General features: G+C 42.8%; 1 protein-coding gene across 1 annotated transcript in view; it reads left to right on the top strand.

Annotated features, from left to right (window-relative positions):
- Positions 1-24,457, top strand: part of OFD1 (OFD1 centriole and centriolar satellite protein) — a 50,639-nt gene that overhangs the window by 19,683 nt on the left and 6,499 nt on the right. Inside the window, exons 2-17 of the mRNA XM_049767457.1 lie at positions 466-666; positions 903-971; positions 1,060-1,090; positions 4,392-4,496; positions 6,587-6,723; positions 7,688-7,861; positions 9,216-9,322; positions 12,250-12,369; positions 13,909-13,982; positions 15,665-15,756; positions 17,229-17,418; positions 18,686-18,840; positions 19,491-19,602; positions 20,232-20,777; positions 21,571-21,685; positions 23,177-23,274. Coding sequence (XP_049623414.1) covers positions 484-666; positions 903-971; positions 1,060-1,090; positions 4,392-4,496; positions 6,587-6,723; positions 7,688-7,861; positions 9,216-9,322; positions 12,250-12,369; positions 13,909-13,982; positions 15,665-15,756; positions 17,229-17,418; positions 18,686-18,840; positions 19,491-19,602; positions 20,232-20,777; positions 21,571-21,685; positions 23,177-23,274 — 2,308 coding nt within the window. The 5' untranslated portion in view covers positions 466-483. The remainder of the gene's footprint in view (positions 1-465; positions 667-902; positions 972-1,059; positions 1,091-4,391; positions 4,497-6,586; positions 6,724-7,687; positions 7,862-9,215; positions 9,323-12,249; positions 12,370-13,908; positions 13,983-15,664; positions 15,757-17,228; positions 17,419-18,685; positions 18,841-19,490; positions 19,603-20,231; positions 20,778-21,570; positions 21,686-23,176; positions 23,275-24,457) is intronic.

Genomic DNA, 24,457 nt, shown 5'->3' with positions numbered 1-24,457 from the left:
TTGTAGTGTGGTGGTTCTTTTACTGTGCTTTACTGTGATGGTGGTGGTGGTGGTGGTGGTGGTGGTGGTGGTGGTGGTGGTGGTGGTGATGGTGGTGGTGGTGATGGTGGACTGGGGCTCCTTGACACGAAGAAATGTGTGGCCACAGCATGAAGTGAGCAACTGCACTCTTGGCTGGACTCACTCACCTCAATTCAGTTCAAAATGGAGTTGTTTTAGTCCAAACTCCGCACACAGGCTGCTGCCGCTCTGTCCACCTGGGCTCACTCACCTCAGTTCAATTCAGAATGGACACTAGACAATTTAGTCTGACAAAATGCAGGGGCTGAGCAAGAGTGCTTCTAACTTTTGACCTAGAATCATTTTGGAAAAAAAGATTTTTAGTCATTTGATGAATCTCGATTTCTGTAGCAGAATTATCCTGGGTAATTTCTCTCTCCCTTTTCTCTCATCGTTTTATGCCAGACCCAACTTCGGCAGCAAATGATACAAGAATTACTACAGCCTGTGATACAAGGTGAAGTCCAACCGCAGCCCATCCAAGTGGAAGGGAACTCGCAGTCAGTGGACGCATCCAACATTCTGGTGGCTGATCACCTACAACAATGTGGTTATGACTATACCCTTTCTGTTTTCTATCCAGAAAGTGGCTTGACCAGAGAAAAGGTAATTCTTCCCTTTTCTGTTTGAGTTTTCTATTAGCTAAGGTTGAGTGTTGGTCTTGAATGTTTTAAGAACACTGTGTTTGGTCCCCATACACACACAACTTGTATTTTGCATTATTCATTATTTATTTAAAGCTTGAAACTTGATTCTTATCTTGGATGTTCAGAAATATCTCAATTTATCATTGAAGTCTTGAAGTGAAAAATGTCTACTTAATCTTTTTTTTTCTAATTAAGGTATTTACTATGGAAGATCTCTTAGAACTCATTCAAGTCAGTCCTCATTCCAGTCTTTACAAATCATTGGTAGGATTTTTTCTCCTTTTTAATAACCTGATTTGGTTTCTTCATTATTGCTGAATGTTTGAGTAAACGGCATGTTTTCTTTTCATAGATTTCAGGATTTGATAAAGAAAATAACAAAGGTAGGAGCCTAGACTTCATCTTTATAGAGAATAGCTATTTGTCAAGTATTTTTTGTATAAAAGTATTAAATTAATAAATCTTAGAGGAAAAAGTAAGGAATTTAATTGGATCAAACAAGCTCATTTTTCCTGACAGTACTTTAAAACATTTATAAAAAAAACTGCAGAGAGCAAAAAATGAAAAGAGATAATGAAGTAAAATGCCTGTCCCAGAGGCAGGTGGGTGAGGTGGGTGGGAGGGAAGAGGGCATCAGGGAGGGTGAGAGGGAAACTGGGGACATTGGTGATGGGCATTGTGCACTGTTGAAGGCTGTTGTATATTGTATCATTGCAACTCAATCATGAACAACTTTATCTGTGGAAAATAAAACTGTATTGTGAACAACTTTGTAAGCATAGTGTTTAAATAAAAAAGTTAAAATGTATGTCTAGAACAAGTATAATATATTAGACATGATTATTGTTGCAGTATATTTTTCTAAAAGCCTGTGTCTAAAAAAAGTGTACCCCATAAGTCTGAGTAAATTTAAAATGTATATCCTTTATGTTTAAAGAAACTATGTTCCTTAAGATGCTTATGATACTAATTTTTATCTAAACATTATGATATTTTATTTACATTATAATTATTAATATATACCATATTTTCTGGCATATAAGACGACTTTTTAACCCATGAAAAACTTCTAAAAAGTCAGGGGTCATCTTATACGCCAGTATATGGCATGCTGAAACTTAATCCAGCTTCAGGTACGAGTGATCCGCCCTCCTCTTACTGCCTTATCCCATCCAGCTGCCAGGTGTCATCACTCAGTCCTCTACTTGTCCTGATTAATCTTTCAGGGCACACAGAAGAGCTGAGTTATTGAGCACTGCATCCCATCCAGCTGCTGGCTATCATTGCTGGTATGCAGCTTTTTGGTATTCTGACCTCTGCTTGTCCTGATTCCTCTGTCAGGGCACACAGAGGAGCTGAGTTACCAACTGCTGCATCTCATCCAGCCGCTGAGTATGCGGCTTTCGGGTGCTCAGTCCTCTATTCAGTTTTTATGGGACACAGAGGAGATGCTCTGTCTCCCTCTAGCTGTCCTATTAATCACTACACCCCAGCCAGCTGTTCTTGGAGAAGCCCCCTCTCCCTGCTCTCAATGTAGATCAAAATTAAAAAATCATAGTCACTCACTACAAATGACAAATGTAAAATGATTTTTGGCACTCCAAAATCTGGCTTTATTAAACATATACTGTTAACCTTTGAGGGTTCTACTCTTTTTCTCTTACATTTTTTAAAATTTTTTATTTTTAATTATGAGAACAAAGGTGCAAAGTAAGAGGACAAGGTAAAGTTATAGTGGAAGGACAATCACCCATAAACAGAATTCTCAGAAGAGATCCCCTTGCTGGTACATTAATTTTTAACTTTCATCCAAAGGACATTAAGAAAAATAAAACAGAGCCCATGTACAATTACTTTGTCCCTCAAGTCCCCAGATTGTAGTACATCAAAACATTTCTTAGCAGTACACAAAGCAATATGAGGCCATAAAACTTATGTAACTCCTTAAACATTGAAGGCATAGTATTTTTTTTACATTTTCATGCACATGCATATTAGTTTGTTAACCTCAAACGTTTAAGTGGGTTTTCTTTTAAGGATTAGAGTCAAAGGAGCACCATAAAAACTGTGTTAGAGTGGCCCACCAAAATATGAGGGACATGAAAAGGAAAAGCCTTGGCCTAAATACAAGGAGACCCTACCCCTGAAATTTCCTGACATAAGACCAACTCTAGGCTCCAGGCAAACTAGTTTGTTCAATCCAAGTCATTGACTGTAGTGCCAATACACTTTTATTTTTCACATAGTCTATGTTTGTTGGTATCATGTTTTTGTATTAAAGATCCTGGAATTTGCATATTCTACATTGAAGTCAGGAATCTCTTACATTTTTTAATTTACATTTGGTGTGTGTTAAAAGAGAGGTAGTCTTATATGGCGAATTTAGCCCAACCCTGTATTTTAACAGGAAAAGTAGGGGGTCATCTTATATGCTCAGTCATCTTATACACAGGAAAATATGGTATATTTTCCCTCTGTTTTTTAAGAAGTATTTCCAAATTATGTTATCTTTAATTCTCACATGATCTAGGTCCTGCTAAAATAAATAATATGCTTACATTGAAGAAAATGCATACAGCATAAAAGCCCTACAAATACATTGAAAGTTTTTTTTAATCAAAGTAACAGTGTTTGGGAGAGTTAATACAGAGGTTAAGGTGCTTTCTTTAAGTCCTGCTGACTTAGGTTTGAATCTCTGGCTCCAAGCATCTCTAGAGGTCCTGTCTGAGCAGAGCCCGGAAGACCCCTCTGAGCATGTCCTAGTATCACCCCAAACCAAAATCAATATATGTGTTACTTCAGCAATAGTTTGACAATACATTCTATTTCTATTTGAAGTGAATTCTTTTGACAGATGATATTTAATTAACCCCTATGGATGGAGCTTTCATTGTGGTGTTTTGTTGGGGCCATTCGAAGCAATCAGTGTACACTGAAGGTCCCATGTGGCCCTGTGGGTATGAAAATAGGTTTACCAACCTAAAGAACACTTAGGTTAAATATACAAAAATCCTGAAAGACTATCCCCTCAACTCAATGAGAGAAGTTCCCTCACTTCCTTAACCAACACTTAATAATATAAGTCTTTGGACTATATTCATCAGGGCTCAAGGATCATTCCTGGAAGTGCTCAAGGGGCAGTACCAGGTATCAGAAAAGGGTTGGCACATGCACAGCTATGACCTTTGTACTGTCCCCTGTCACATACTTAGGAGTCAAACTGAGAAAATGGGATCCTTCTGAAGTAGTATTTGTATTTAAGGGTTTGCTCATGTTTAACATTTTACAATGTGATTCATGTTTATTTGGGAGTTAAACATAGTTTTTCTTTTAACTTATCTGTGTTTTGTCCCATTTTGTGTTGTCATACTCATTTTTCCAGAGTTTTTGATATGAAAGCTAGTACTCCCATCTCCATGTCACAGGATCTTTTCTTTGTGCCATTTGCCCTTTGATTTTATTTCATTGTTTGTTTTTGATTGATAACTGTTTTACTTTCATCCAGGTTTTGTCACACTTGGAAAGGCCTGTCCTCAGACATTAATCTTTTGTAATCTCCAATTATTCTTAAGATGTGTAATATGGAAAGGCCTAATGTTATAAAACAAGATTGAACAGTGACTGAGCAGTGGTCGAATGAATGAAAATTGTGTAACAAAACCATATTCATTGCATTTCTTTTAGGTTTTATAGTGCACTTTTTAAAGGATTTGGCAGCAAATTTCAAGCCGAAAGAACAATGTCATGTTGGAACTCAGACCAGTTTACTGCTTAACAAAGATTCTCTTGGTAATTCTGGCCCTCTGTTTTCAAACACCTGATTCTCAGTGTGAGATATTCATTCTCTGATGGTGCAGTCAGCAGGGAGCTTCTGTTTCCCCTGGGATCCTGTTGCTAGAAGCTTCTCCAGATGCTGCTCCCTTTCATTAAGGAAGCTAGGCACTTTCCAGTTACTCAGATCCAAAAGCTTAGGGGTCTATCTGAGCCTCTGTAAAGTGGGTTTTTTTCCTTTGGACTCCCAGAACTTTAATAGTCACTAAATGTGATGAGAGATGGTTTCACAGAGACCTAGAAAGGTCCCTGGCCTGTCATATTTTTTTTGTCTATACCCCAGTGATCCTTGGGGAATATTCCTGGCTCTGCACTCGAGAATCATGCTCAGGAGGCCTCTGGGAACCATATGGGGAATAGGGGATCAATCTCAGGGCAGCTGCATGCAAAGCAAGTACCCTACCCACTGTGCTATCTCTATGGCCCATTGTCACTTCATTTTTGAGCTGAGGAAACTGAGGCAAAGGAACTTGGATACCCTAATCGTGGTTAGAACTGGTGTTTAGGTTTTTTGGTTTGTGAGGCAGAGGGTTGTCACCACACTATTTGCCCATAGTCCCACCTTCCCTCCAGCTACCTGCTTGGGGACTAAAGTTACTGACTAAAGTGATACTAGCATAGATTTCTGGAGCTTTCCTTCCTCTTAAATTGCAATAGTGCTTTAACTAAAAAGCATTTTTGCAGCAAGTGATGTGATTGGTTTAGATGTACACTTTTATTTCTCAAGATACATAGTATATGTATCTTATCGTGTTGTGCTGTTTAATATTAAAACCACATTGGGAATGTACACTTGCTAATTGCCACAGTGAGGGGAAACAGGTGAAATATTGGGTATTATGTTTTCTTTAACCCAATATGTCAAAAATAATCCCACCATGTAACAAATATAAAATAAAATACTTTGTTATTTTACTCAGTTTTTTTTTAATTACGGGTGATGCTTAATCACCTGGTGATGCTTGGGGATTATTTCTGGCTCTGTACCCAGGAGTTACTCCTGGCTCTATGCTCAGGAATTACTCTTGGAAGTATTTGGGGAACCATATGTGATGCTAGGCATTGGACCCTATATCAGCCACATGCAAAGCAAATACCCTACCCTGGCTCTTGTCCCAGTTTTTTAGTTTTAGATATCTGGTGTATTTTAATTTGATACATTTTTGGATTTGGGAAGCTGTGTCTGCTGTGGCTCAGGGCTTAGTTCCAACTCTGTCCAGGATAGTTCTTGGGAACCTTTTGGGGTACCAGGAATTGACACTAGACAGCCATGTGCAAGGCCAGTACCCTCCCTGCTGCTCTATCTATCTCCCCAGCCCTGGCATGTCTTTTAGATTTACAGTATATCTGAAATCATACTAGTCACATTTCACTCAACATGTCTAGCGTGTCCACTGTTAGCACATCCAGAGAATATTCAGGAAGTATTGAAAAAAAAGTCAATTGGAAAGCACCTATGCTTGTGGCTGTATTTAGCTGTGGTTGGTTCAGATCCATGGCTAGTTTGAGGAATACAAGTCAGTCTGGAAGAGCACCAACATGAGAGTCCTAAGACCTGATTTTGCTCCCAGGTTTGCCACTCTGATACAGGAAGTAATTTCCACTAGACCAGAACTTATTTCCTTCTCAACCAACCACACACTTATTGATTCTTTTTAGTGTCATATCTTGAATATTTCTGTCAACTTTAACACAGACCAGTCAAAGGGTTAGGCCCCACTGGCACAGGTTACCAGAGTTCTTTGACTTCAGCTTTCTCCCTTGCTTCCTGTCCCTCCAACATTTGACGATGTTCCAGACATACAGAAAAGAGGCAATAGTTTGACAGTGATTATTTGTTTTTTGGGGGGTTGGTATTTTGCCAATAAGTTGAATTAAACTTGCGTGATCCCTGAGCCATCCATGGATACATCATCTTAATATTTGAAGTGAATTGCAGGCATCCCTGCATATTCTCCTAAGTGTACACTTGGCATTTGAATAGAACACTGACCCCTTGCTCCTCTGACCCTGTTTATCTCCCTTAACTTCTGGTGTTGTGTTAATAGCGGAAAAATTTCAACGTATTGATGACCAGTTTTCGGATACTTGTGTTGCACGCCCTCAGCTGGGCTCTTTAGAAACTAAACTCAATGAATACAAGCGAGAAATCGAAGAACAGCTGCGCATAGAAATGAATGAAAAGGTGAGTTTTATCCGTTGACTTATATTGTTATATATGTTGAATTTATATTGAGTTTATGTTGGGTTACATTGAACTGTATTTGTAGAGTTATGTTTTAGCTTGTCATTAATTTTTTGTATTTATTTCACCCATACCCAGTGATGCTCCAGGTTTACTCCTGGCTTTGCACACAGGGATCACTCCTGGCAGGCTCAAGGGACCATAACGGGGTACTGGTGGTGAACCTGAGTTGGGTCACGTGCAAGGCAGGCACCCTCCCCACTGTGCTATCATACTGGCCTCTCTTGCTTCTCATTTAATCTCTTTATCCTAGGCTTATAAGATTATGTCTAGAATCTTCATTAATGGATAAAAAATGTACTGTTATATATAGATTTTCTTTTCCAGCTTTTTCTAATGCAATTTCTTATTTTTTTAAAAGTAAGTGTTTGGGGCAGGAGAGATGGCATGGAGGTAAGGCGTTTGACTTTCATGCAGAAGGTCGATGATTCGAATCCCAGCATCCCATATGATCCCCTGAGCCTGCCAGGAGCGATTTCTGAGCATAGAGCCAGGAGTAACCCCTGAGCGCTGCTGGATGTGAACCAAAAACCAAAAAAAAAGTAAATGAAAAGTAAATGTTTAATGGACTCACCATGAGATCCACAGTTAAAAGTTGTTCATGATTGAGTTTCAGTTATATCATGTCCAACACCCATCTTTTCACCAGTGCACATTTCCCTCCATCAATGTCCCCAGTTTCCGTCCTGTCCTTCCCCCCACCTGCCTCTATGGTAAACATTTGGAATGTAATTTTTGTGCCTTCCAAATGAATCAGGCACAGTGAATGGAGTGAGATCAAAAGGTGCAATAAAGACAACATATTTTGACAGCATTAATATTAATCATTTGCCATGGAGGAGGATGAGTTTCTCTTTTGTTATAGTTATATTGATATTGACAGTTATTTGTGATTACTTGGCAGTTGATATATTTGAAAGAGACCGAAATTGCAAAGATTAAAATGGAAGAGAGACGAAAGTTTGTGACGGAATTTACCAACATCCGGAGAGAATTTGAACAGTCCTATCAAGTTAAATCGGAAGCGATGCTTTCTCAGGAAAGGAAGACAGCTGAAAAAATTCAGAGGCAGCATGAGGTACAGTTGCACATTGTTGGCTGGGTGGCTTTTTCCTCTTGCTCTTTGGACATTGGTCAAGCTATAGAGAAGCACCAGGGAAAAGGGGTGCTCAAGGGGTGGGTGAGATGCATATGAGAGAGAAGAGAGGAGGGGAGGGGGAGGGGAGGGAAGAAAGAAGAGGGGAGTAGAGGAGAGGAGAGGAACTGGGGCCATTGGTGGCTGACTCACTAGGTTCAATAAATAGTTCAATAGACTCAAAGCTCCCATTTAGTCAGCTGGTTCTTTGGGGACTTCAAGGTTGTTATAGCATCGTGGGCTTATTTCACCAGGGGTGCGCCCTTCCTCTTTCCTCTCTGTCCTTCACTATCCAGCATTGCTATCTTCTTTACACAGACTCTGGCCCTGTCTCTGGAGTTGCTTCTGCTGCAGTCTTTATGTACTTTTTTTTTTTTTTTTTTTGGTTTTTGGGTCACACCCGGCAATGCTCAGGGGTTACTCCTGGCTGTCTGCTCAGAAATAGCTCCTGGCAGGCACGGGGGACCATCTGGGACACCGGGATTCGAACCAACCACCTTTGGTCCTGGATTGGCTGCTTGCAAGGCAAACGCCGTTGTGCAATCTCTCCGGGCCCTATCTCTCCGGGCCCCTTTATGTACTTTGATTATGAATTCATCACACGTTGATGTGTTGGGTGTGATTGTTTCTCTCTGCTAAAGTGTAAATTGTTGAGTGGAACCTCCTGGGAATGGAATCCAGGGCCTTGTACTTGCAAGGCACCATCCCACCACTGAGCTGCCTGGAATTGCAAAGGCCTGGAAGGGTTCAATTTGTTCATCTTTATGTCTCTAGCCCCCAGCAACTTGGTTGACACTATTAGTGCCCAGTGAATCCTTGTTGTCTTTGAACATGTAGCTAGTGGTGTGGACACTTTACTTGTTAGCTCACCTGGAGTCAGAAGTACCTTGGGACTCTTGACACTTTACAACAGCACAACTTGGGGGCTTTGATTTTGTGGACTCTTCTTGCTTATTGCACACAACTGTTTTATCTAATCCTTGCTGAAGAGCACCACATTTTAAATGTCTGAAAGATGCTAATTAAGTAGAAAGATTTAGGCAAGATATGGTACAACTAGAGGGTATTAGACTTTAGCAGTCACTGGAGAGGAGAGAGTACAGTTCTCTATATCTGAAATACTTCAGATTTCACTCTTTGAATTCTGATTTTTCTTTGAAATGTCAGTCATTTTTTTGGTCCATGAGTTGGTGAAGCATTGTATTCAGGTCTGTTGTATTTTCTTTTGTTGTTGTTGTTGTTGTTGTTGTTGTTGTATTTTCTTAACTTGATACAACATTGAATTTTGCCCATACAGTTCGAAAGAAGAGAAATCTTTGCTGAACGGCAAGTTCTGTTGAAAGACATGGCTACGCTCAGAGAACGAGAAGAAGAACTGAGAAAGAGAATTGAAGCTTTTGAGTTGTAAGTAACATGCATTCATTTGGAAGAGTCAAAATGAACAAGACTCTGGTGAACAAAAAATAAAACACAAATGTCTTGATATTCGAATGTCACTTGCCAGATCAAGTTCTGGATTGTAAAGGAAATGGCAACTAGTTTTAAAAGAAACAAAGCAAGAGAAATAGAAATGCGTGTTTGGCATTTCAAAGGCCATCTGCCTTCCGTGCATGAGGCCTTGAATTAATCCCCAGAACAACATCACATCATTAAATGTGATTCTCAGAACTATTGGGATGATTCCACAGGGGTGCTACAACAAGTGTAATCCCCCAGTCCACTGCTGCCAAGGTGTGCACCCCCAAACATTGCAACAGCAGTTAGCAACAAAAGTGTGTGTGTTTACAAGGCATCAAGTGAAGTGTAGAATGAGCCAGCACCATCAGGCTAGAGTTATGCGAACCATATCACTAACAGGAAATATTTACAGTATTTTATGGAATTGCATCTCAGGCTCAAGAGATAATGCAGGGGTTAAGGTCCTTCCTTGCATTTTGGTCAACTGGGTTCTAGGTCCTCTGAGCAACCCAGGAGCACTACCAGGTGTGGCCCATCCTCCCTCCAGCATAAATTTGAGGGGACAGTAAAGTGTGTCTCATCCAACAGTGCTCAGGACCCACTCCTTGTTCTGTGCTCCGGGCTCACTCCTGGTGGGTTGTGGAGAACCATATTTGGTGCTGGGGATTGGATCTGGGTCAGCTTCAAGCAAGGCAAGTGTCCTACCTGCTGTAAAATAGCAGATAGAATAGTTAAAAAATCACATTTGTATTTGTGTACAGCCATTCAACTTAAAGAGTCTCTCATTTCATTGATTCATAGTCGTAAAAAGGTATAAAAGTCTCTACATAGTGACTGCCTGAATGTGGACTGGTTGAAAATAGTTCTTGTTCCACAATTTTACCCAAGTAATTCCCAAAACTCTTGTCCTTTAGACCAATCCTCGGGATAGTAGAAGCCTCTCTAAATGTGATTTAGTGGCATAAGCCTGCTTTCCCAGTTGGGATCTATGAGCACGTCATTGAAGATCAGTTTCCATCTTGATGTTTTCTCTTTTTTTTTATCAATTCAGTTCATTAGGTTTCTTTTCTCTATCTACTTTACTCTGCCTTTCGGGGGGAAATATAGATGTATGTACATATATATGTATGTAGAAATAGACACATAAATGTGTAAATACACATATACAAAGGGGTGTTTGGGGCTACATCCAATGGTGCTCAGGGATTAACTACCTGATCTGTGCTCGATGGTCACTACTGGAGGTGCTCAGCAGACCATCAGGTGCTGGGGATCCAACTGAGGTAAGATACATGCAAGCCAAGAGACCTAACTCCTGTACTATCTCTCCAGTCCCTCTCTGGTAATAATGGAGAGGTAAATTGGTTATAAGAAAAAAAGCCAAGGCACATGATTTGGAGGGAGATACCTTCTTTTTTGGGGGGGACACACCCGCTGACGCTCAGGGGTTACTCTTGGCTATGCGCTCAGAAATCTTTCCTGGCTTGGGGGACCATATGGGACGCTGGGGGAATCATCGAACCGCGGTCTATCCTAGGTCAGCAGTGTGCAAGGCAAACGTCCTACCACTGCACCACTGCCACCACTCCAGCTTCAGGAAGACACCTTCTCTTTCTGTATTATTTTACTCTTCTTTTTAACATTTAGACACTATTATTTCTGGAGTGAATTCTGAGAAGTTTGCAGGTACCCCATGTTCCCATCTCTAATTCCACCGCTCCTCTGTCCCCAGGTTCCCTCCACCCACCCACCTGACCTCCTTCCTGTCAAATAAACTTAGTTGATGGCTCTTTGACTTTCCAGAGTCGCCAGCAGAGGGCGCCCGCACATAGAGCCTTTATCCAGTGCTCCTCAATGTTCATATCTTCTCATTGGCTTCCATCTTATGTGTCAGGGAACCTGATTCTTGGTGCTGGAATTGCTATTATTTTTGGTCTTCTTCCAAGGATCATGCCACAATTCCTAATTAAAGATGTCTCTGCTCTTTTGGTGACCCTTTTTTTAATAAAAAAATATAAATGAACAAATTAACTATAATTTACAAAATTATTGATCATTGAGGTTTAAACATATGATATTTTAACACTCATTCCCCCCACCAGTGTTAACTCTCATCACCAATGCTTTCATTCTCAGTCATTCCCCGCCCCCATCTCCGACCCCTACTCCCTGTCTGCTACCTTGACAGGCACATTACAAAGTTTGAAGATTGTGGTTTAGATCTCAGGTTTTCAGTGTTGTTGTGCTTTGGGTTTATAGCTATACCACTCTTCGTAGTCAATAATTTGGCAGTGTTTTTAGTATGAAATCAAACCCTTTACCTTTCTATGACTAAACCAGTTAGATTTGCTTAATTTAAAACAGTATTTGTAAGCAGTGTATCCATACTATACTCACTGAAATTTGTTTTCTTGCTTTGTCATTCACACACCATTCTCTCCCATCTGATTCTTCTCATTTGATCACTGTAATACTTTTGGGAGGCACACACAGCAGCGCTCAAGGCTCTGTGCTCAGAGACGATGCTTGGCAGGACTCAGAGGTCCATATGGGGTGCTGGGGATCAATCCCAGGCAGCCACGTACAATATTATGACTCCTAAGTTTTTATTCCAAGAGAGGCTTTCTGACAAGCCACTTTGGCTGTGAGATTTTCATTCTTTCCCCCAAGCCAAAAGTATAGCCAACCTTGGTTCTGGTAATTCACATCAAGCAGTTCATGGCCTAGATGGAGCACTTCATTTTGGGGAGGTGTGTACTTTTCAGTAGTGACACACATCCAGGTTTTAGACTGGCAAGCGAAGCATATTTTTCTTACGTGCTTTGTTACTTCCCATGTTGCATGTTTACAATTGCTTTTTCTGCTATGTTTAGGACCCAGAAATTAAAAGATGAAGAGCGCAAAAGCATGACCGAGGCAATCACAAAACGGGAACAGCAACTAAAGATGATGGAGGATTCTTATGATGAAAAACTAAAGAATGAGATTATAAAGTAATTGACTAATATTTCTTGGATTCTGGAGCAATTGACTAGTATTTCTGGGATTCTGAAGTAATTGATTAGTATTTGGAAATAGTAATATGTTGAATTTAGGTTCGTAGGCAAAGGTGAAATAGATCAAGCTATCATTTATGGCAGTGTGTAGTGTTTAAAACATACATGTCATCATTGATACTCAAGGCTTCTCCACAAGTAATTGAGTCAAGGTCACCCCAAACCTGCAGTATGGGGCTGGAGTGAGAACTCCAATGAAAGAATTTATGCTTTGTATGCAGGAGGCCTGGATTCCATTCTTGTCGATGTGAGGTCCTAATGTGCCCAAAGTGCCACCAGGTTTGTCACAGAATCGAAAATAAAATCTATACTTGCAGAGAGTAGAATGTACTGTTTGTTTATACTTTTGTCTTCTCTGAGGACCTGAGATTTGCTTCCATTTTCAAGCACCTGTGACTTGGCCAGCTGATAAGCTGTAAAATTGGCATTATACTCACTAATTTCTTTTAGTTTTTGGGTCATACCCGGCAGCGCTCAGGTGCTACTCCTGGCTCTATGCTCAGAAATTGCTCCTGGCAGGCTTGGGGGACCATATGGGATGCCGGGATTCAAACCACCGTCCTTCTGCATGCAAGGCAAAAGCACTACCTCCATGCTCTCTGGTCCCTATGCTCACTTTCAATTATCTTTTTTCTTCATACTGCCACTAAGATGCAGATGTCTAAAGTTTATCAATTATCATGTTTCTATTATTGGTCAGCATAAACATGGCCTGCATTTCTTTAAATTCTGAGAACCAGAATTCAACAAACTAAAAACAACTCTATGAAATGAAAAATGATAAAGAAAGGGAATGATGGGTCATGATGGTTGCTTCCAGTTTTCCTCTACTTGGAGTTCATGTTTCAATGAGTAATATCTACTTTCAAAGACATTAGATCCATATGGTAGCTTTCTTTTCTTTTCTTTTTTTTTTTTCCGGCCATATCTGGCAACACTCAGGGATTACTACTGACTGCTCTCAGAAATCATTCATGGCAAGAACAGGACCATATAGGATGTCTGGGATAGAACCAGGGTCAGCTGCATACAAGTCAAATGCCCTACTGATTGTGCTATCATTTTGTCACCCACATGGTAGCTTTTAGCTTCTGTGTGCCATGTTATTGATGCCCAGTTCCTGTTTACTGAGTAAAGCTAAGAAATGACCTCAACTCTGTGTATTATTCTTTCCTTTTGGGATATGCAGTCTCCTGTTATCAGTAGACATTTAATTGACTTTTTTGTGTGTCAGTGGAGAGCAGCTGAGAAAAAAATAGTTCCCATTAAACCTTAGAATAATAGCACCCTTCAGTTTGTGTTACTGAATTTGTAGACCCAATTTACAGGACCATAGAAGGGTTCCCAGAAATTATATACTGTCATGTACAGCCCTTAGGCCTCTTTCCCAGTCCTATGCCATTGTAAGCTCACATGGTGAGAGTGACAGTCCAGGGAAAGAACAAGTAAGTCACATTTAGATCTTCTGATTCACAGGTATCAGCTTGAACTGAAGACCAAGTACATCGCTAAATCCAATCAACTGATAGAGGACGAAAAGCGCTATCAAGGTAATGGTTTAAGATTTGGGGGCAGCTGCTGTTTTGTCAGTTTTGCTGTGTGTTATGAGGTTTCTAGGTTGGGTTCTTCTATACTCTAAAACTTTAACAGTGACAGAAGTTTCTGTATTGTACTACATCTTGTACTTCATTGTTCCTACAAGTCACAGATTTGGACCCTTTGAATTTTACAAAATGGCCAAAAGAGCCATTGTCTTTGAATAATTTCTAAAAACCTTCATGTTTAACTTTTCTTATATTTAAGTTATTTTTTGGTGCTTGTAAGTTCAAGTTACCTCATTTTCATTGGCGGGGGGGGGGGTGTTTTATTTTGTTTTTGGTTTGGGGGCTACACCTGGCAGTGCTCTCAGGTTACTCCTGGCTCTATACCCAGAAATTACCCTGGAAATCTCTGGAGTCCATATGAGATGCTGGGGATCGAACCCAGTTCAGCGGTGTGCAAGGCAAATGCCTTCCCTGCTATGGTATCACGCTGGCCCCTTGAAGTAATTTATTGGGAGAATTTTTTCTAACTTTTTTGGGGGAGTCACACCTGGCAACGCTCAGGGGTTACTCCTGGATATACGCTCAGAAATCGCTCCTGGCAGGCTCGGGGGACCTTATGGGATGCCGGGATTCGAGCAACCATCCTTCCGCTTGCAAGGCAAACACTTTACCTCCATGCTATCTCTCCAGCCCCGAATTTTATCCAATTTTATTTAGGTGTAATATGTAACTGTCCGGCAGGTGGCAGTAACTTACTAAAATGTGGTAACTTACTGGTGAAGGGCTTCATTTTATTTTTATGTGAAATTCTTAATTTTAACTTCTACTCTATGACCTCGTTTCTAAATCTTTCACTTCTAACACATTTTTACACATCATGCCTTTTCACTCGCCATCTCACCTCCCAAGCCCATGTGCACATTAGCTCTATTATCTTTAAGAAAACCAGTTGAGCTTTAACTGGACCCTTGGGAGAATTCCAGGGCTATATACACTCTCTTTGACCAGCAGGGGGCGCTGTGTGCATACACTCTGCAGGGCTATTACACTCTTTTTGACCAGCAGGGGGCGCTCTGTGTGTATGGATGCACATACGTACACACACTGCAAATTCTCTTAATAACAATACTAGGGAGTGGTGCAGGATGGACAACAGATAGCAAAATAGGAACTAGAAAACCCTGACAGACACATCTTTCAGTAAAAATCTTTTTATTGCTTTGAGGCCTATAAGCCAATAGGGTCAAGGGTCAAGTCTGTTCAGCTAGTTTTGCCATGTCTGTGCCCCTTAGAACCACTGGGTTATAAGGTTACCTGCTGGGTAACAGGGCTTTGACTTGCCTAATTCTATGTGGGCTTTGACATCTGCTACTTTATTTTCTTTATTTTGTGGGGCAGGGAGCATTGGACCTCACCCACTAGGTGCTATGGGGGCTACATCTGACTCTTTGCTCGGTGGGTTGCACCAGCAGTGTTTGGGGGGGACCATGTGGTACCAGAGATCAAATTCTGGTCAGCTATGTTCAAGGCAAAGCCCTTGAACCATGAGCTATCCTCCAGTCCAATCTTTGCTGTTTTAAATTGATGAAGCCATGGCCACCAGGCCTGGCGTACAGGTCATGATTTTTGTGATGCTTCTGGTATTCCATCGGAAAAGGTGGTTTTATTGAGTATCTCTTTTGTTGCAGAAAGAGCTTCACATTTGGAGAAGGAGCTGTCAAATATAAAATCAAACAATGAAGAACTCAGTAACGCCAAAAAGCGTGCTAAAGAACTGGAGGTAACTTTGGATCCTGTTGTCTTTTAAATGGACGCTGAAATGTGTATGAAATTTTAGTTTTAGTCTGACATGGAACTATGCCCTTGATTTGTTCGGACTATTTCATAGAGGTAAACCAAGGAGACCAGAGTTGAAGTGAATTCACTCATTCCTTCATTTCACTCTTGGCCTCTGTGGGAAGCATAGGAAGAGCATGTTTTAGGGGTGCATAAAGTTCCACTGGGACTCCTTTCTCCCCTTAATGAGTCCTTATCCATAAACCTAAGGGTGTGTTGCCTACTTCCCATGGTGGCTGAGGGAATTCCGGGGCCACAGGTCAGAACTAGTGTGACCTCAGAGATCACCCTCCTATTAGACCCAGATTTTGCATGAGCAGATGTGGTTTCCACATACCACTGATTCTTTTTATTACTCTGCCTGCTCTGTGAAGAACAGAAATAGAAGTTGGGGATGGAGCTATAAAACACAGTGGGGAGGGTGTTTGCCTTGCATACATCTGACCCATGTTTAGTCCCCAGCATCCCATATGGTACCCTGAGCCTGCCAGGAAAGATTTCTGAGTGCAGAGCCAGGGGGAATCCCCTTAGCACTGCCAGGTGTAGGCCAAAAAAAAACATACAAAAAGTAGAAGTTGATAGGAAATAAAATAAGCAAAATCTGTTCTAGAGGGCCTGAGAGATAGTAGTGAGATTAAGGGGTTTGCTTTGCATGCAGCCAATCCTAGTTTCAATCCCTTTGCATTAGCCCCGGGGTGCCATTGGTGTGAAACAAAAAAAAATGTTCTATATCATTCTGTAGCTGAAATTTGTTTTATTTTTCTTTAGATATCTATATTTGGTTTGGGGCACTATATCCCGTGATGCTCAGGGCTTCCTCCTGGCTCTGCACTCAGGGATCACTCCTGTGAAAGCTTGGGGGACCAGATGGGGTGCTGGGGATCAAATCCGGGTTAGTGGCATGCAAATCATGTACCTTACCCACTGTTTTATATAACTCTGCAGCCTCCTAACACGTATTTATTAACTAAACTTGGTAATGATATGTTTGTGAATTTGGAGGCATTTCCAGCCACATGCATAACGTGAACTAGGATGAGGAAAGTTCTTACCAGTTCCTTAGTGCTAAATCCTCTCACATACTTGCTTGTTCTCTCTCTCTCTCTCTCTCCTCTCTGTATTTCTCTCCCCCATCTTGCTTCCGCTCTCCTGTTCATATTGAAAACTATTGCCGCAGTCTGTGATCCTTTGGGGGGAGGCATCCTAACTGGGCTACCGACAATGCAATTGTCCTTGTCCTCTGTGTTGAAGCCTGTGCTTAGTCCAGACAGTGGGTGGCGGTGGTGGTAGTTGGTCTCCTGTTTCTGGGGCCTTTGCCAGGGAGGGGACCTTCATGAAAAACCCAACACCCCGCTCGAAGCAGGTGTGTCAGTCACACCGTCGTTCGGAGACAGGCTCGATTTTCTGCCTTTGCAGCTCGAGCTGGAGACGGCCAGGGCCCAGGTCCGGGCACTCACCGAGCAGAACCGAAAGCTGAACGATAAGGCAAAGTGTCAGTTCAGCTACTCGATGCTCAAGGAGGAGAACCTATCGCTGCAGGCCCAGAACAGGCGCCTGCAGCAGGACCTAGTGGAGAGCAGAAATGAGAACACACGTATCCTCAACCGTGAGTCTCTTCTCACTCCTTCTCATCACTCCAGGTGGCTGGGAGGTACCAGGGAGCTTCTTTGCTGTGCTCACAAAGGATAGTTCTTGGATCACAATGGCTGCCCTTTTGCTTGCTCATACATCATTAAAAATGCCAGTTTACACCCATGTTTACTGCCTCTATGAGAGACCAGGTTTGGGTTCCAGGCACCCTTGAGCTGGCCTGCACACTATCCATTTCTGAGGATCCCTCCCTACCTGCCCCTCCAGTGTTGAAAAATACGGTCCTGTTACTAGCCTGGGGAACCTCATACTACCTAGGCCACAAGATACCCAGTATTAGAGGGGCCTTCAGGGACATTACTGGGAGAAGCGTTAAGGCTTCTAACACGTACCCCAAGTGTGCTGCCATATGCAGGGTTCAGCTGCTTTGGGCAGAGAGAGCTTCTGTCATGGGGCAGCATTTTGGCACAGTAGAGAGAGACATCAGTTTGAATTCAGATCCCCAGCAAGTATGACTCCCCTTGAAATAGGTGTCCAGGGATTAACCACAAGTATATGTACAAGCATTACATTATTTAGGGGCTAAAGAGATAGGTGGTGAGGTGGGCAAGGTGCTTGCCTTTGTACACAACTGACCCAAGTTTTATGTCTGGCATCCCATCTAGTTCCCTGAGTACCACCAGGAATAATTCCTGAGTACAGAGCCAGGCGTTAAGTCCTGAGCACTGCTAGATGTGGGCTCCATCCCAAGTTAATGAGTTCTGGGGCCGGAGAGATAGCATGGAGGTAGGGCATTTGCCTTGTATGCAGAAGGATGGTGGTTCGAATCCTGGCATCCTATATGGTCCCCCGGCCTACCAGGAACAACTTCTGAGCGGTGAGCCAGGAATAAACCCTGAGCGCTGAGCACTGCCAGGTGTGACCCAAAAACAAAAACCAAGTTAATGAGTTCTAAATTTGTAGTTTGTTATTGCTGTTGTTTTTTGTTTTGTGGCTACACCCAGCAGCGCTCAGGGGTTCCTCCTGCATCTACACTCCTGGCAGGCTCCAGTGACCATGTGGGATGCTGGAGATTGAGCTTAGTTGGGCCATGTGCAAGGCAAATGCCCTCCTCACTATGCTATCATTGGCCCCTAGTTGTAAATTTGTGAAGCAGGATACACTAATTTCTTTGGTTTAATTAGCATCCTATTAAGGAGATTCCTGCGAAGGAAGGAAAGGGTGATATGTCTGTTAGAGAACTGCAGGTTTGGTACTGACCAGATTATTTCTCATCTCCTTAGAAATAGCAAGGTCATCTGAGGTGAGAACTATGCCTCATGACCTTCCCAGATCAGAAATGCTGGATGACCATCCCAGACCAGGAACTTCCAGCGAATCTGGGCACAGGAGCATGGAAAGCCACAGGCAAAAGCTACACAGGAAACTGCAAAGTGAGGTACGTTCCGGTCCCTGCTCACCTCAATGGCATCTGTCCTACAACAGGTTCCAAACACCCAGAAGGATGTTTTGGGTGTGGTACATCTGTCTTTTCTCATCTGCACTAACTCTCACATATTTCTATGCCTCAACATTTGCAATTGTAATCTGGAAGAAAGAAAACACACCGACACAGCTTCTTCCCACTTCTGTCCAGTGCCTACTAGCCCAGCATCTCTTGGTCTCTCTGATTTATTTTTGGGGCCACACTTGGTGATGTTCAAGGGGTTACTCCTGACTCCACTCAGAAATCAGTCCTGGCAGTGCTCAGGGGAACATATGGGCTGCCAGAGATTAACCACATGCAAGGCAAGTGTCTTACCCACTGTACTCTAGCCAATTGACGCTCCCTGAGCCTCTAGAAGACCAACACAATCCTCCTCACACATGTCTTGTGGTCTGGAGCAGCTGTTCTTTGAGATGAGTTAAGAGACCATAGAAAAGTTAGCTGCTGTGCTGTTGGTTGTTGCTTTGGTGGGATACCATGTATGCAAGCTGTATACCTCTCAGATTCGGAAGACTAGAAAGAGAAGAGCCCCATAAAAGGGTTGGTTCTTCCCAAGTGAGCTGAGACTCCCTACACTGATACCCTTCTCTGAACCCTTTCAGCTCGAGAACTCTGTGAAATTGAAGAGCAAGTTATTGAATTATGATTCTTCTGTGAAAAAGCTAACTGCACAAGTTACTGATTTAAAATTGCATCTGAGAGAAACTCAAGCAGGTTAGATTCATTTTGTTTTCATTGAATCACCATAAGATACACAGTTATAGGTGCTGATGTTGAGTTTCACTCCCACCATGTTCCACAACCATTCCTTTGCCAGTGCACATTTCCTATCACCAGTGTCCCCAATTTTCCTTTCAGTGTCACCCTACTCATACCTGCCTTTATGACACACACACTTTTCTTTTCTCTCTCCCTCTTGCTCCCTATCTTTCTCTTTTTATTCCTTTTAGGCATGCAGAGCATGCACTCACCCCAATCACCTGTCTCTGTTCCTTACTAGTACCCTTCTCCTTCCAGGTTGTGCTCTAAAGAAAATATTTCAGGTCTTTTTGCAATATATTTTGAACACAGTTTCAATGTTTGGAGCTTTTGGGATGTGTGTAGTGGATTGTGGGAAATGCTGTTTGTGAGGAAATAGAGTCCATGAAGCCTTACGTGGTATCTAGATATTTTCAGTGCATGTCAGCAGTTGTCGTCATTACTATTGAATGTGCAAGTGTCTTCTTGTTAATGTGATCCCTTTTTCAAACTAATGCTCTGGAATGGATTGTTATTTTCCTCATTCATCACCGTTCCCCTCTTGTTTCTTGACACCCCTCCATTTCTGTCCTTGTAATCCACAGCTTTGGAAAATGAGATGTTTCAGAACCCAAAGGAGGAAAAGGAATCTGGTTCCGCTGGTGAATTGACAAGCACCACGCTGCCTCTCAATCCTGACACAAGTGGGCATCCCCAGGACCAGAACAATCTGGGGGAGGCAACAGCAAGCACAGAAAAGGGTGTCAAGAGCCACAACTCCCACGCAGCTGATTTGGACTTTATGACTTCCACCAAGTCTCGGATGAAAACGCTGGAGGAGGAAGCTGAAAAACTGGAAGTAGCTTTTCAGAACTATAACATCCGTACCAGCCAACAGATGGCAAACAGTATAGTACATGAAAATGACCCAGACCTGATACTCTTAATGCAAAACATGCCAGCATCTCATCGGAGACATGCTCTTGAAGGCAGCAGACTGTGGTCTGAGTCATTCCCAGGCAACCAGATGGGTGAGGTGCCAGCAATCACTGCTATGCCCTCTCGGCGGCGGAGCATTGCCTCCCGCCACCTGTCCTCCCTGCCTTTACTGGATATTACCAAAAGCTTGGAAGAAGGCCTTTATCAGGAAGGTGCGTGGCTAGACAAAAGGGGTACAGGCTGCCCAGGCTGGGGTGGGTTTCTCATTTGCTCGGGGCCTGCCCAGGCTACCAGGACACACAGAAGCTGGGCCTGATACACCTAAGCATTGGTGCCTGCTTGGGTTGCCCTCTCCTCCTCCAAGTACAGGTTGGCACTCTCGCTGAGGCAGTGAGTAGTGCCAAGCTTCCCAGATTTTTGCATGCCTGTAGATTGGGACTTGGAATGTCAGGCCTTGCCCTTACTGCAAAGTGCATAAGCTTATTATATCTTTTAGTGCTGCCCTCATACTTTCCTTTCAGTGTTTGCCTCTTTTAGAACCATGTGGGTGCTCTTTCTGTGTACTGAGTAATGTTCTACTTTTTTTTTTTTTTTTTTTTTTTTGGTTTTTGGGCCACACCCAGCGGTGCTCAGGGGTTACTCCTGGCTGTCTGCTCAGAAATAGCTCCTGGCAGGCACGGGGGACCATATGGGACACCGGGATTCGAACCAACCACCTTTGGTCCTGGATCGGCTGCTTGCAAGGCAAACGCCGCTGTGCTATCTCTCCGGGCCCATGTTCTACTTTTTAAAAATTTTTTTGGTTCTGGGGCCACACCTCACAGTTACTCAGTTACTCCTTTCTCTGTGCCCAGAAATGACTCCTGGTGGGCTTAGGAGACTATGGGATGCTGGGGATCAAACCCAGCTCAGCTGCATGCAAAGCAAATTCCCTATCTACTGTGCTATCACTCCAGCCCATATGCTCTGAGTCATGTTCTCACCCTGGTGCCCTGTGGTCCGTAGGTAACGCACCATCTTATGGGATTGCCACAGATCCTTGTATGGACAGCATGCTGAGGGCCTCACCTTTGGCAGCAGAAGACAACTCTGCCAACCATTCTCTGGAAGCCGGCGCTAGGTAAACAGTGCATTCCTTCCTCTCAGCAGGAGTGGAGTCTGATTGTTGTTTTGTTCTATTAGCTGATGTGCAAGCCCACTTTATGGAAGTGTAAAATTCGTAGTCAAGGTAGAAGGTAGATGCTATGTGATATTCTAGAAGCTTTTGAAAAAAAAAAAGAGTTCTATGGGGCCAGAGGGGTAGCTCGGTGGGCTTTAGCACATGTCATGCATTCATGTGCTAAGATTCGAGTCACAACATAGCATACCCTGTGTATTGCTGCGAGTGACCCTTGAGCAATATGAGGCAGAGCCTCAAAGACAGACAATAAAGAACCCTTTTAGCAAAGAAGTCATTTCTTCTGCTTTGCTGAATTTTAAAAATTATTTTAAAGTATTTTGGACAGGCAGGACTAGGGTGATTGTACTGGGGTAAGACTCTTGCCTTATATGCAGCTGGCCACAGCTCAGGGGCCCAGATATGTATTTTATATATGCACATATGTAAAGAGATATAGTGATATATGTGTGTTAATGGGCCAGGGCCATAGCTCAAAAGGCTGAGCACACGTTTTTCTGTGAGAGCCCCAAGTACAATTCCAGGCAGCACTGGGTAGGGGGCCCAAAGCAAGCCAAATAAACTTAGCCTTAAAATAGAAACCAGAAGATTCCTGCCTTCATGTGACCAAGACAAGTTCTAAGTGGTAGGCGGGTGTCAGGCATGGTGGGTTTAGATGATCAGCCAGGACCCTCTTCAGGGGTCCTCAAACTTTTGAAACAGGGGGCCAATTCACTGTCCCTCAGACCATTGGAGGGTCTGACTATAGTAAAAACAAAACTTATGAACGAATTCTTATGCACACTGCATACATCTTATTTTGCAATGAAGAAACAAAACAGATACAAATACAATATGTGGCCCGCGGGCCATAGTTTGAGGACCACTGCTCGGTCATTCTGCCCTCTCCAATCCCATCTTTACCCCCCCACAGTAGGCCATTCTGACTCTCAGTTCTGAGCCCAGGCCTGGACATCTGGAGAGTCAGATATACTCTCCAGAGATGGCAAGTTCCCCATATCTGGGTCCCAGAATGAGCACTTCACCCCTCATTCCTTGTTGAAATGGAGCACTGAGGAAGGATCAGATGGTGTTGGCCACTATGACATGTAGATTTGTCGAGTTGTGTCTTCAGCTGTACTGTGAGGAAGTTGCAGAATTATTTTCCTTCTGTGAGAGTCTGTGGTTCTTGATAAACTCAGCCCTGAGAGGTGTTATTGCTCTGCTAAGGGTGCTCATGGCCACCTGACCATGTGTGGTGGTCAGTAGGACATGAGGCCGCCGAGTTCACTGCTAACAGTCATGGTACAGGTCAGTGACAGTTCTTTCTTCTCTGATTTTAATTTTCTAAAGCATTTTCTCTGCTCACAAAAGGCTTTTTGTAAGCGTATTCTCGAGGAGGGGGGGTTACTTGACTAAGGCCCCATATTCATGAATTTTGTTTTCCCAATTTAGTGGTTTTCAAAGACCCAGCGAACTTGAAGACAATAACGAATTTCCGAATCTGGACGATCTAGATGTTATGGATAGAGAGGAATTCGATTCTTTTGAATGTAAGTTCCATTTTAATTTTCTTTTCAGAACAGCAAATGTAGAACACTTGTGTTTTCATGAAGCCTTATCACCCATTATTATAAAAAAAAGGCAAAGCAGTTTGAAGGTATGTTTATGGTGTCTCAAAACTACAAATGCATAGTTCAAAAGCTATGAGAAAGCCCATATGTGAATATGCAGCTTTCCTTGCCAACTTCGGATCGCCTTGGATTGGTTGAGGCTTGGTAACCTTTGCTCTTCATTGGGGTTGCATGCCACCCCTATGTAATGTTATGTGAGCGTACTGAAGCACCCACGTTTCCAAATCACATATGGGGGAGCATGTAGTGTGCAGAAATAGAGCACACAAACAACATCTGTATTCTTCGTGATGCTGTATCTTTCCTGACTGGTATTGTGGGTTGCTGGGGCAAGTATGGGCAGAGATTAAGAGAATGAAATGAGGCTAAACATGCACATGCCCTTCCACAGCCTTGGTGGAAATCCAGTGCAAAGTGGCTGTGGCAGCTTAAGTCAATATAATCATCAACTATTAATACAGAGCTAAAGGAGCATCAAAATGTTGTAGCTTTATTTTAGATATTTTCACTACACCTGGCAATGCTTAGGGATCCCTCCTGACTCTAAATTCAGAGATCATTCTTAGCAGTGCTCCGGGGATCTTATGGGATGCCAGGGATTGGACTGGGTTGGCTGTGTACAAGGTAAATGCCACCCCACATGCTATTGCTCCAGCTCCCAAATGTCATAACTTAGAAAAGAGTCAGGTTTGGGAAAGCCAGCAGATTTTTGAGTTGGATCCCCAGTGCTTTCCATATGCACCAAGTGAAGTTCTGATCGCCTGGGCCCCCCACCCCAGCACCACAAGAGAGTATACAGTGTCTGGTGCAGAGCCCAGAGAGCACAACTTAAGGGATGTCTGAGCACCCTAGTCAGGAATGGGACCCTCATCCACAGGCCCATATGTTGTGTGTGAGTGGCACTGTGGCTAACAGAGCAGTGTGCCAAGTACCGTACTCAAGGAGGCTACTACCAGATGCAGACAGATGTGTAGTCTCCCCACTGTGCGCTTCTAGGTCATGTGTGAGCACAACGGTCAGAGGGGAGATCCCCCAAAGAAGGTGGAAATAGTCATACCTCAGGCCATACCCTCTGTAGCCAACCAAGGCCAGCGCATACTCT

The sequence above is a fragment of the Suncus etruscus genome, chromosome X, assembly GCF_024139225.1.
Source record: "Suncus etruscus isolate mSunEtr1 chromosome X, mSunEtr1.pri.cur, whole genome shotgun sequence".
NCBI classification, from domain to species: Eukaryota; Metazoa; Chordata; class Mammalia; order Eulipotyphla; family Soricidae; genus Suncus; species Suncus etruscus.
Note: the sequence above shows the minus strand (reverse complement) of the source record. Positions and strands in the feature narration are given on the sequence as shown.